Source organism: Dermacentor variabilis, chromosome 3, assembly GCF_050947875.1.
Source record: "Dermacentor variabilis isolate Ectoservices chromosome 3, ASM5094787v1, whole genome shotgun sequence".
NCBI lineage: Eukaryota > Metazoa > Arthropoda > Arachnida > Ixodida > Ixodidae > Dermacentor > Dermacentor variabilis.
Genome location: NC_134570.1, coordinates 22,584,243 through 22,597,324, shown reverse-complemented (window position 1 = coordinate 22,597,324; position 13,082 = coordinate 22,584,243). Strand labels below are relative to the sequence as shown.

General features: G+C 50.2%; 1 protein-coding gene across 2 annotated transcripts in view; it reads left to right on the top strand.

Annotated features, from left to right (window-relative positions):
* LOC142575265 (matrix metalloproteinase-2-like) overlaps window positions 1-13,082 on the top strand; it is a 270,084-nt gene that overhangs the window by 202,271 nt on the left and 54,731 nt on the right. For both annotated transcript variants that reach the window (XM_075684477.1, XM_075684478.1), the window contains exon 3: window positions 3,362-3,684. In XM_075684477.1, the coding sequence (XP_075540592.1) occupies window positions 3,362-3,684 (323 nt within the window). The remainder of the gene's footprint in view (window positions 1-3,361; window positions 3,685-13,082) is intronic.

The window sequence follows — 13,082 nt, the reverse complement described above, 5'->3', positions numbered from 1 at the left end:
ATCCTTGGACCATGGCCTTTGCATAGGCCATGGTCCAAGGATCTTTTCTTCCAAGAGCGCTTTATTATCTAGCAGGTTGAGTTTAGCTAGTAGGGTACGTCCTTGAGTGTCAAAGAATGGGCAGTGGCACAGAAGGTGCTGTAGAGTCTCATCGCACCCGCACAAGTTGCACGTCGCACTGTTGGCCATCCCTATATTCGGAATGAATAGGCATTGGTAAATGCGACGCACAACCACATGAGACAGAATAAAGTTATTTCGCGACGGGAGAGTTCAGGTGCCATGCGAAGCCGCAAAATATGGTCGAGAGAGTGCAAGCGTGAGTTGGTGAAACCCGGTGAATTCCATCGTAGAAGTGTGATGTGGCGAGCAAGTGATTGAAGTTGCCGCGCAGCATCAGTTCTTGAAAGTGGTAAAGGAACCCGCTGAGCCGAAAGCGCAGATTCACCTGCGTCGTAACGGCCGACAATTCCGCAGTGGCTCGGCAACCATTGGAATACAATGTCGTGGCCTTTCTCGAACGCGTGATGATGAGTGTGCCTTATTTCGTACACTAGCTGCTCGTGTAACCCATGACGTAGGCAAACTGCAGAGTTTGTAGGGCTGCTTTAGAATCGCAGAAAATGGCCCAACGTTTTGGTGGCTGCTGGGGCACGTACTTGAGTGCACCTTGAAGAGCCGCAAGTTCTGCTGCTGTCGACGTTGTATTGCGCGAATATTTAAATCGCAAAGAGACGGCGTCCGATGGAACAACTACTGCTCCGGTAGAACTGTTGGAATTGGTGGAACCGTCCGTGTAAATTTGTATGCTGTCAAAATAATACTCATTGAGGAGAAGCAGAAACAATTACTTCAGGGCTAGTGGTGAGAAGTCTGCCTTCTTAGCAATCCCAGGAATCGAATGGCACAAGTGAATTCGCCGGAGACACCACAGTGCCGATGTTGGCTGTTTCGCAAGCTTGAAGCCAGATGGTATCGAGTCATGGCGTCCCGTTGCAATACTACAAAATGTATGCTGTGGTCTTCGCACTGGCAAATCGGCGAAATGGTGGGATGGAAGCGAAATGAAAAAATGCATAGAGCTGCGCTCATATTTCGCATTAGGGAGTGTCGTAATCGTCGGTGGATATTTTGACGTATTTAGTTACTAAATGAGCTTAACGGGGACCGAATACCGAGAAAAAAAAATGAACGCAGGTTTAGTGGTCGCCCGCAATATTCTAATTCGAGTTCAGTGGGTCGAAACGTCAATGGCACGACCACCCCGCTTGGATAACTATAGCGCTGATCATCGTAACCAGCTGTGCGATGTAGGAAATAATTCCGCGACGAATTTAAGAGACAACAAGATGGCTAGTCGATTAGTGCACAGAGCTGATTAGTCGGTATAGTGCACAGAGCTGAATTCTCAAGGCTTTTCGTCTTTACTAATTAGATGTCCGAAATCGAGATTGGCTTGAATTTTCTTTTACAACCAATTTTAGCGTAAGACATTTTTGTGAATAAGGGCCCCCATATCTTGAAGCGCACACGCAAAAAGAGAACGGAAAATGCGGACAGGACAGCGCTTACTTGAACTTGAGCGCGGTCAAAGATAAATATTTACCTGATCAATGTTGGGAGAACACAAGTGTGAAATACCAAACATGCCAGTCTTACCGCGGGCGGGAGCTTCGCGTGCCGGAGGCGATGCGAAAGACGAGTTGGCGACAGGTGCCTCGAAAATTCGGCACAGGCTCCGGCTCCAGCTCCCCGCGACGCTGTAAATTTACGTCAGCGTCCGTAATTGGGAGGCAGTTGTCAAGAAAAGCTATTTCATTTCATTCTAAAGTAAGCAATGAGTTGGTAAGGTTGAGAGACTCTTGTTGCCACAGAAGAGCCGCGGGTATCGAGAGAGAGAGAGAGAGCAAAGAGAGGAAACGTAGGGAGGTCAACCAGAAGAACGTCCGGTTTGCTACCCTACACTGGGGGTAAGGATAACAGAAAGTGGAAAAGAGAAGTGAGCATCCACGTGCACTTAGTGCTTAGATATAGAGAAAATACCGCTAAATTTTCGGTATCACATTAGCGTCATAGATTCGGTGATCTGGCTGCTAAACTTAACGTTCCTTCAGTTTCTCCACTATAATAACCGACTTCCCCTCAAGAAAAAGATATGTAAACTGTATAAAAAATCTTGATCATCATGCTCGACATTCCTTTCACGCGGGCCAGATCATGTCGCAGGTTAAAGAGCACATGCTCTGACTGACCTTTCTGCGTCCCTTTGTGATACTAGTAATAAGGACTCTTGCCCTTGTTTTTCCCGAAGGAGAAACTCCTCCATGCGCAGTATTCTGAAGAAGACACGGCCTCAATTCCGGTGTCCGTAGCGCTTTCATTGTTCCGGAAGAGAGGTTGGAGAGCCCATGAGCTGTTCGCCTGCTGTCGTGCGAGATGCCCCACGAGACAGGGCGACGACGATCGCAGACACGAGACGGTTCTCTTCACGGGCTCACGACCACTGCGAAACAGGCGCCGCTGCAGTAGCCGGAATTACAAGCGCTCAGCCTTTTCGTCTCCGTTCGCGCCCTTTCCTGCTGACTCGCTCCTTTCCCGCCGAAAGCGAAGCGCGGCGCGCATCCTGTTCGCCGTGTGAAAGTGCGTGTTCTGCAGGGTGAACAATTCTTTTCCTCTATTTTTTTTTTTTTTGCGTCCGAGACTTTGCTCCACGAAAAGTCTGCTGCGCACATTGTACGGCTCGTTGGCACTCTGACATTCATTGGGGCACCCGCTAATTGGGGGCTGCGCTAAGCCACTCTGCTGCAGCGGAGCATTGCGACTTCATTATTGCCGCCATGTACTCGTTTTTATGTTTTCAGCTACCCCCCTTTCCCGTCTTGTCTAGCTGTACCCGCAACGCAGTGAGTCACTCGCATTCAGCTTGGCGCATGGGGCGTAGTGAGCACCTGCCATCGAGGCGTTTTTATTATTTTCCACACATTTTCGTCAGCCACTCTGCGCAATGGTTGCGAAAGAAGAAAAGAACGGTCATAACCAGTCTAACTTTTCTTCGAGTAACTACTCCTCTCAGTAAGAACATACAAGCAAATTTTAATGGCTAAGCGCTGCAGTTGTAGCCGAGAGTTGAAGTTGGAAAGACAACCGCTGCCTTAATTAAAGACATTTCAATACGGTAGGAACATCCACATATAGAATATTCCACTAGTTTGTCTGTCACAGCTGCCCTGTTTGTCACACGTTGATTGATTGATTGATTGATTGATTGATTGATTGATTGATTGATTGATTGATTGATTGATTGATTGATTGATTGATTGATTGATTGATTGATTGATTGATTGATTGATTTTTCGTGCAGCGTGGAGGAGTTCCCGCGCCGTGCCGACCGCGGCATGATCCGCTCGGCAATCGGCAAGGCGCTGAAGGTGTGGAGCGACGCATCCAAGCTGCGCTTCACCGAGATGGCCGCCGCGTCGAGCCGCCGCCGCAGGCCCGGCGACGAGGGCGGCGCCGACATCGCCGTGTCGTTCGCGAGGCTCGACCACGGCGACGGCTACTCGTTCGACGGGCCGGGCACCGTGCTGGCGCACGCCTTCTTCCCCGGCGAAGGCATGGGCGGCGACGCGCACTTCGACGCCGACGAGAACTGGATCACCGGCACGCCCTCCAGGGACTCCAACGGTCAGTCACGTGGAGCGGAGCCACAGCTAACGTAGGGTATTCCCAACCGCTAGATAATCGATGCTAATGGACACTTCCAGTGGGCGAACGTAACAATGTGGAACCGTACTAAATGTGCTCCAGCGAGGACTCGCGCCGGTAACGGGGCACCGCCGAGGCTCGCGCAATATCTCGCGAAAGCATTTCGGGAGCAGCCCCAAGTGTTCCTGTGTGCGCATTGAAAAACACCATTAGTTAGAGAGCCCTTGTATGCATAGAGTTTTCTACAATTTTAGTAGGAACCTCTATGCTTTCCCCAACGCCCGAACGCGTTCTTATTGTTCGTTTGCAAGCTTTCAGGCTATACGCAGAACCGTACGAGTAAGGCGGCACGGAGTGTGCGGCATTTAAGGACGTTGGTTGAGATAATGTTCGTTTAATAAAGCCAGTTACAGGCCCCTAGGAATCACGGTATAATCTGGAGTGCCCCGATTCCCCACCCGCAATACTGTCGATTGTCTACGAAATGCAGTCTTTAGTGCCACATCACCTCCCTCGAGAAAGAGCCACACGCACTTCACCCAACCCCTCTATATACAAAAAGAGACAAAACATGCTGTGCGTGTTATGGTGTAAAATACGTGATATGATACTAAGAAAATTGTACAGAAAGCATCGACAATCGCTGTCTAGAGAGTGAGAAAGACGAAGAGCAGAGAGGTTAACCAGATAAATTGTCAGGTTGGCTACTCTGCATTGGGGTATATGGTATAAGAGCAGAAAAGATGAGGAGAGAAGGAGAGAACATATGAAGAAAACCTGTCCGCAAAAACACATTAAATGCACCTGACTGCGACTATATATATAGCTTTGCAAGCAGTCTCGATGCTCCAAAAAAGAAAGAAAAAAAACATTATAGCATTTTTACAGCAAAGACAATCATGTACGAACTTGACATTCTGGACTTCTAGCCAATCCGATGAGGAAGAGTAGACATTAATCAATGCTACTCAAAGCCATAGCCAAATGAGAGTTAGTTACCATCGTGGCGTGCCGTGTGGAAGGCTGAGCATTAGATGGGTCAGTAGGGAACAGAGGTTGGTCTGCAGTCTGTCGGCGTCTATTGGGCAATGTAAGCCAGGTTAGTCCTCCCTGTTCCTTACTTTTGTCTTTCTGTCTCTTCGCAGGGCCTCTTGCAATGCCCGCTCAATCGATTTTCGTACTGTGACAGGACTGATTAAGTTACGCGCTTTCAGTATGTTATCATACCGAGTGAAAGAACAATTATCGCATCGTGGCAGTGGCACGCCGCCGGTTGATCGCAAGGGCGAGAGTAAACTTTCAACTCGCTGCGTAAAAAAGAAAAAAGAAAAAAAGACACAGGAAATAACATGGATGGCAGAATTTTTCGTCGTGTCACATATGTTCTACCTTCTGACACCATCCCTGCTTCGTTTCAAGTTCCCTCTGAATTATAACAAAGCGACTCAAAACGCACCCTTTCCTTTACTTTACTGCAAGCTGGCGGAACCTTGTTAGCAATTTATGCGTGTCCTCCGGTTTAGCAGTGCGCCAAAGCATGCCATGTAACTGTCTCGCCTCTACCGATTTCGGCCGCCGATAGCCTCGGTAAAAAAAAAAAAAGAGGGCACCACGCGCCAAACCGTCGGAGACCTACCTTCCGCTTGCGCCGCGCTCCCGCAAGGGTTGCAGAAGATAGTGCCGGCCTTTCCTCCTTTCCCTACAAGAACCGCTTCTCTCAGTTCGCGATAGCTTTAAACGCTGTTGTTGCGCGCTCAAAACTTGGGCGCGTGTCCCCAAATGAGATGATCGCGTGCACGGCGCTTCAACCTGCGTGGCTTCGTGCTGTGCCCGGTTGCGGCAGGATGCCGCGGCGACCCAGAAGCCTGGGAGCGCCGGCCGCTTCTTTCGAGCGATCCAGAGATGCCTCGGTGGGACTTCACGCCACTTAGATGTCGTTGCGCAGCGAGGCCTCGAGGGCGGCACTGGCTGTGTCCCTCGTCCTCAGCTGCTACTGCGTCACTCAATCTGCCTCGACGAGACCGATTAGAAAATTCCTACATTCCTTATGTCGTTGAACGATCCGCATATAATTAACGTTCATCCAAATGTATGCTTTTAACAGGCGGATTCCGGTCAACGCGAATTCACTGTTTCCGCCAATAAATGTGGGAGAGAGGGGGAGCGGTAGTTTAACCAGGACTGAGCCCGGTTGTCTACCCTACAATGGGAGAGCGCAAAGGGGAGGAAAAGGTAACGATCAAGGAATATGGTGGAGTTCAGGCAGGCTGGACACACAGACAAAATGGAGTGTTCAGCGCTGTCTCATAGAAAGCCACTCAGTCCGACTGACTCGGAAAAGAGTTCGTCCGAGCGTTGCGAGCTTCCAACTGCGGCTTTCTCTCAAAATTAAATTCTATATGTGCGCTCCTATAGCCGATACCAGCTATAGCTGCATAGCCTGTTGGTGCCTTCTGGAAGATGCGAACCTTCGTAACTTAAACGTTGCTAGGGAAAACACGGGGAAGGCGGAAGATGGAAATTCAAGCCGAGCAAACCGAGAACACGATAAGAGCGAGAGCCGACGTTTCGACAGGTGTACTTGTCTTTTTCAGGGCGACATATGCTTTCCTCGGACAGTATATATAGGTAGGGTTCTTCTAAAGGGGAGAGGTGGTAAGGTGGGTGTGTGAGGCAAGGACCGAGAGTGTGTTATCGGCGAGGGTGTAGAATTCAGAATAAAGGGGTGCTATGTACACGGCCGGTGGCGTGGCCGTATGTCAGCCGGCGTATCAGCGGTCGTGTTTACAGCACCCTTCTATTATCTGCTTCGCTGGAGGTCAGTGGGCTTATCGACTCTCTGAAAGAGATAATAAAAGGAGCGGCAGAAAACAGTGTTCTTGAAAAAAATTTACTGAAATGGAATAAATATATAAATAAAAAAAGAAAAGGAAAGGGAGAGAGAAATCCACTAAGCAACTAAATGCAAATAACTAAGTGTTGTTTCCTATAACTTTAAATTTGAAATTCTATTCGCTATGCTAAATTTCAAGCTATAGGCAGGAGCACTTTGTTATTTGCATTTGGTTGAGTAGTCGTTTTTCTCCTTCTTTTTTTCTTTTATTTATATATTGATTCCATTTCAGTAATTTTCTTTTTTTGACGAGCACCGTTTTCTGCCGCTCCTTTTCCTATTTCTTTCAGGGAGACGGTAGCCCACTGACCTCCAGCGAAGCAGATAATAGAAGGGTGCTGTGAACACGACCGCTGACACGCCGGCTGACATACGGCCGTGCCACCGGCCGTGTACATAGCACCCCTTTATTCTGAATTCTACACCCTCGCCGATAACACACTCTTGGTCCTTGCCTCACCTACCCGCCTTACCACTGCTCCCCTTTAGAAGAACCCTACCTATATATACTGTGCCGAGGAAAGCATATGTCGCCTTGAAAAAGAGAAGTGCACCTGTCGAAACGTCGGCTCTCGCTCTTATCGCGTTCTCGTTTTGCTAAACGTAGCTAGGAACTTTGTGTAAAATCAGTGCTCCTCTACTTCATACTGCGTGACAAATTCGCACTTGAGGCAGCGACGTTTCCGTGTGCTGCGTCTGCACTGGCACTGCCAGCTCCGACGGAGGTGCTTATCCGCGGGAGGTTACAGCACAGCACCGGCACTGACGGCGGCTGAGGGGACGATGTGACCGTTACCGCTGTCGGAGAGTTAACGCGCTCTCTAGTTTGAATTTATCTGTCCACGAATACGATGAGCGTTCGATCTCAATCCTGGCCACTACATATATATATATATGTATGTATGTATGTATGTATGTATGTATGTATGTATGTGTGTGTGTGTGTGTGTGTGTGTGTGTGTGTGTGTGTGTGTGTGTGTGTGTGTGTGTGTGTGTGTGTGTGTGTGTGTGTGTGTGTGTGTGTGTGTGTGTGTGTGTGTGTGTGTGTGTGTGTGTGTGTGTGTGTGTGTGTGTGTGTGTGTGTGTGTGTGTGTGTGTGTGTGTGTGTGTGTGAAAGTATTGTGGCTTACCTGTGTGGTTCTCACAGGAGAAGGGGAGGCGGCCGCGAAATAATTACAAAACTACACATTGAGTCATGATGGCTCTTTCGTTTACTGCTTGAGCGCATAAATTACTCTTGATGCACGGCCAATGAAGCTGTTTAAATAGCAAAGCATTAACATCCCATGCACTTGCGTCTCGGTCGTTGTACGTTAACTCGAGTTATTACTGAAGTAACGGTGCTTGTGCGTCTCCTCCGTTCGCTTTCCTCCCTTTCTTTCCACTTTACTCCTTCACATCCGACGCATTTAAGGAGTGCAAAACTCTTAAGGAAAGAAGGCTGCGACAAAGCGGATTGGAAAAGCGCTCCCCACGAAAAGCAACAAAAGGTGGCGTTTTACGATGCATTTATTGACTCTCCGCTACACACACTCGTGAACGGCTCCCCTTTAACGAGCCCTCTTTAAACGCGGAAGCGAAGCGTCGTCGAGGCACCGCGCGCGCCTGACGTGCCCTGAATGTGTGCGCGCTCGGGGGCACGGCAGACGCGGCGCCGACGACGGTTTTTCTATGCGGGAGGCGCAGCGTACGCGCCGCGAGTCGCCGGCGGGGACCCGCCTCCCCCCTCGACGAGGCGCGCGAATCCATGCTGAGTCACGAACTGCCCGTCCGTTTGTTTTCCTCCAGGTGTGCTCGCCGCGGGGCCATATGAGTAATCTGCGCAGCGACCGGCAGCGAAAGGGGAGGGGCGATTACGACGAGCGGCCGTTGGCACCGGTTTCCTCGCGGGGTTCGCTGCGTATAGGTTCGAATGCCTCACTTTTTCGTTTGTCGGACGAATTCTTACTTTCAAAACGTTTCTTGTTCGTAAGGTTTCGAAAGGGGAGGATTTTGCTGCAGACTTGATCGGCCGTTAAAAAGGCATGGGAGACGATGTGAAAGAGTATCTGGGTCGTCGGATGAGGATGAACTTCGTCCCGGTCGTTCGCCTGCTGACGATCAGGTATCGATGCCAGGATCCCGAGCGCTGGCGCGCACTGCTTCAAAAGCGACGAGCGGGTTTTCGTGAACAAAGCAACCGTTACTAGTTCTGTTCGCGACATTATACGACGCGCGAGTTTACGGCGCGGACGCGTTGTTTAATTCGCCTCATTTAACGTGGTGAAGGTGGGTGTTGTCCTCATTGACATATTTACTTGCTCGTTCTTACTATGGTGGCGGATTTCGGCACGAAGGGCCACAGCTTTAAAATTTTGTGAACAATGCTATGGAATCGCAGAAAGCGTTTCGCTTACGTTTTGAATTCACAGACGCCTTCGATGGTGCACAGAAGTAGCGGACCGCGCCTACGGCTTCGATCTCCATTCGTGTCACAACTACCAAAGCTTTTGTCGTCGCTTTTACTCGAGAGTGCCATTCAGCCACAACTACACTCTTAGTTGATGTGCGGTCACGCTACGAAATTGGGTAGGGGCCTCTTATTCTTGCTCGCGGGTGTTCGTTACTGTGCGCACTTTCGATGGCCGTCGGTCGCCTTCCGCGCTGCAACCCTTCGACATCTGTGAACGTCAACTGTATGATCGCTTAGAAAACTACTGTAGCAACACTTTCGGCTCAAGCACACCGGGGCACAACGCATGCGCACGTCAACTTTTCGCGCTGCTTGATGCAATGGCACCGGAGTCACATATGCTTCTTTAAGTGCTCCAGCGATTACATGCAACAGCAACGAGCTAAAGGAAGACGGAAGAGACACCGGCAAGTGCCACCCATGAAGTCGCTTCAAGCTCGAAGGAACTTGAAACGAATCCTCGTGCCGCAAAGCAGTTAGTCTAAAGTCAATTAGTGAAATTTTGTTAATTAGTCGATTATACATTTCGATTTCTCGCACAAGTAATGTCCGTCTCTTGGAGCAAGCCAGTTCAATGATTAGAATTGCGCACAGGTGATTCCTTAAGATTCTGCACGGTCTGAAGATTAATTCTGGCAGAACCCACCTCGTGACGAATGTCGACGTTAACGCGATTAGCACTGAAGCAATGTAGCATCACAACATGTTGACACTGCCGAAACGGGTCACGTACGAAGCGTGTACTGCAACCGGACTCCTCTCTCGACTCCTCCCTCTGGACGCGCTGCGCCATCTGGCGGCGCCGTTGCGAAGTACGTGCGCGGCGCGTGTGCGAATATATATTTAGACAACATTGTTTGGGCGTATATCACCTGGGTTTAATTCCGCCCAACACTTTATTCAAGGAGCGGCACATACCCGGTGATACAAGTTAGCGTGAAAAATCATCTGGTATTACTACTATTAGATCTGCTCATTTTCGAAATAGAGCATTAAATTCGCCCTTCAGAACCTTCGCAGCATTGCTATAATTAATGCGGACAACCTGAGACCTATCTCGCTCACATCGTGTGTGGGCAAACTAATGGAGACGATGGTGCGAGATAGGCTCTCAGAATATTTGGAAAAGCCTAAAACTTTTGCAGACACCATGTTCGGCTTCCGCCCACACAAGTCGGCACAAGACATTATTACAATTCAATCACGACATACTACAGCCAACGGAGCACGCTCACAACGACAAAGTTGTCCTGGCCTTAGATCTAAAGGGAGCTTTCGGCAACGTTAAACACAGCACTATCTTAGCACACCTCAGCGACACCCACTGTGGCAAAAACACATTTAAGTATATCAAGGATTTCTTGACGGATCGAGCCGCACTCGTCAGAATTCAAGACACTGAATATGGACCCTACGAAATGGGTACTAGGGGGACGCCACAAGGCGCTGTGCTTTCCGCGATGGTGCATCTCCCGACCCAGCTAAACGGTATTGAAGGCGTGCAGTACGCGCTGTACGCCGACGATATCACCATCTGGGCCACAGAGGGAAACATAGGGCATATGGAGGATAACCTGCAAGCAGCCGCCCACGTAGTGGATCGCTACGCAGAGGGCTGTGGACTCCAGTGTGCACCAAACAAATCAGAATTTGTGCACCTGACACCAACACCTAAGGACACCACACAAACACGTCTCTCTTAGCCTAGTGGTCCCATACACGAGGACAAGGAGCTCCGAATTCTCGGACTGTTTGTCCACAATCAAAGAAGAGTCGACACAACACTAGAAAAGCTCCGCAAGATTGGGGACCAAGTGGGCCGAATGGTCCGGCGTGTTTCCAACAAGAGAGAGGTATTACGAAGCAGGGACGCTGTGCGGATAGCTCATGCTTTCGTAACCAGCCGAATTCTATATTCGGTCCCCTATCTCCATCTGCGGAAACATGATGAAGCCAAACTCGAGGCCATCCTCCGCAAAGTTATGAAGAGGGCCCTTGACCTCCCTGTCGCAACTTCGAACACGAGAATTCTCGCTTTGGGAGTAGTGAACACCTTTCAGGAGCTCAAGGAAGCCCACCTTACCAGCCGATACACACGTTTTGCTCAGACAAAGCCGGGACGACATTTGCTGGACTGGCTCCATTTAAAACACAGCTTTCACATTCAGGAGTGGGTCCGAGTGCCCGAAATCTGGAGACGCGCCATCAAAGTTCAACCCCTCCCCACAAAGATGGATAGGTAAGACCACAGTGGTCGTCGCCAGGCGAGGGCGGACGCCTTGCAACGACACTATGGCAACAAACGCGGAGTCTTCTAAGTGGATGTGGCCGGTCCATGCCGCGGGGGGTGATATACGGCAGCGGTCACCCACGAGGAAAAGCAAGTAGATGGGCTCACTTTCAAAGCTTAGGGCTCAACACATGCAGAAGAACTAGCTATTGCTCTAGCTGCCTCTGACCCCCGGTCTCCTTATATCATAACCGACTCGCGCGGGGTTTGTCGAAACTATGAAGCTGGTTGGATTACCCCACTAGTGGAATGAATATTGGAGAACTATAGCAACGGGGGAATTGATCCTACCCCCCATTGCCTGGTATGGACTCCGAGCCACCAGGGCCTAGCAGGGAATGAAGCCCCGAACACGGCGGCGCCCGAGCACTCATCTACCGGACGTCCCAGTTAGATCATGAGTACCTGGAATCCGAAGGCAGTAGAATGTCTTGTTACATTCAAAGATATCACGACCTTTTACAAAGAAAGACATAGCCAGTATCCAACTCCTGCAATAGAGCTTGGCAAGCTAGGCTAATGAACGCATCTTGATCCGACTTTTCACTAACACTTTATTGTACTTGGCAATCTTGAAATATTTCGAGTGTTCCTTCACTGGCAAGTGTCAATACCGTGGGGTGGCGGCTGACACCTACCATATGGTTGGGGCTTGTCAGCAAAATTCAACTCTTTCCTTGAACCCTAACCCAATCCGAGAGGAGTGGGAGCCGATGCTGATCGGTTACTCGGACCTTCAGGTCCAAAACGCCTTGATCCAGAGGGCCAAGCTGGCGGCTCGTACCAATGGGGACCCGGAATAGGGACTCCACCCATTGCGGAGCCCCTTAAGGGCTCCATCTCTCTTTTTGTTTTAAATAAAGACTTTAAAGCAAGCAAGCAAGCAAGCAAGCATTGCCATAGCGCAACGAAACAGCCAGTCAAATATGTCATCAGTGTCCATTTTTTGAGGATGTCGAGCAGAGTGGCGTCGTTAACACAAATATGCGAAAGTGAGGTGCGACTCGGCGATTTCTCTGGCGAGCCGCGGCAGGGAGAGGCTCGTCGCAGCAAAACGCGTAGCCGCGAGAGCAAGCTCCCCTGCAGTGCAGTGGGGAAAAAGAGGCTCGGCCGTTCTTCCGCAACAAGGACAAGAATGCCGCCGGAATTTGGGGCTCCATCGAACCAGACAACGAGATTTTGAGGAGAGCGCCCGAGGACCACCCAGGAATTCGCATTCTTCGGCGCTCCCTCCCGATCGAGCCATGCAACCGCTTCAAGCTAGCCACCTTTGTCGGCCTCCCGGCGTCTGTGCAGTCTTCTTGCGACGGGGCTTTATAGCCGCGCGTTTATACACTCGGATTCCTTCTTCCTGCTCGTCAGCGATACTCGATGCTCTTTGTCTTCCTTCTTCCCGGATGGGGAACGCCATAGGGCGACGAGTGGAGCGATTCGGGTCACCCGAGGGAGCGGTTTTTGTGAACAGGCGAACGAATCCGCACCGTAGCATTCCGTACCGTACCGTGCCTATCCACTGTACGGAGCCGCTTGAACTTGGCTCACCGGGGAAAACACTTGAAGAACCGTGGCGTTGACGCCATTCAAGGTCGATACGTTTTTAGCGTGCGCTGCCGTAAGAACACGCACGGCTTTTCTGTTAAGCGAGCGAACGCAGCGTGACACGCGGCGTCGTTGGCGGAAACTGCACAGGTGACACGCGTCAGACAGCGAGGAGACCATTGCTACACAACAGACAAAAATAA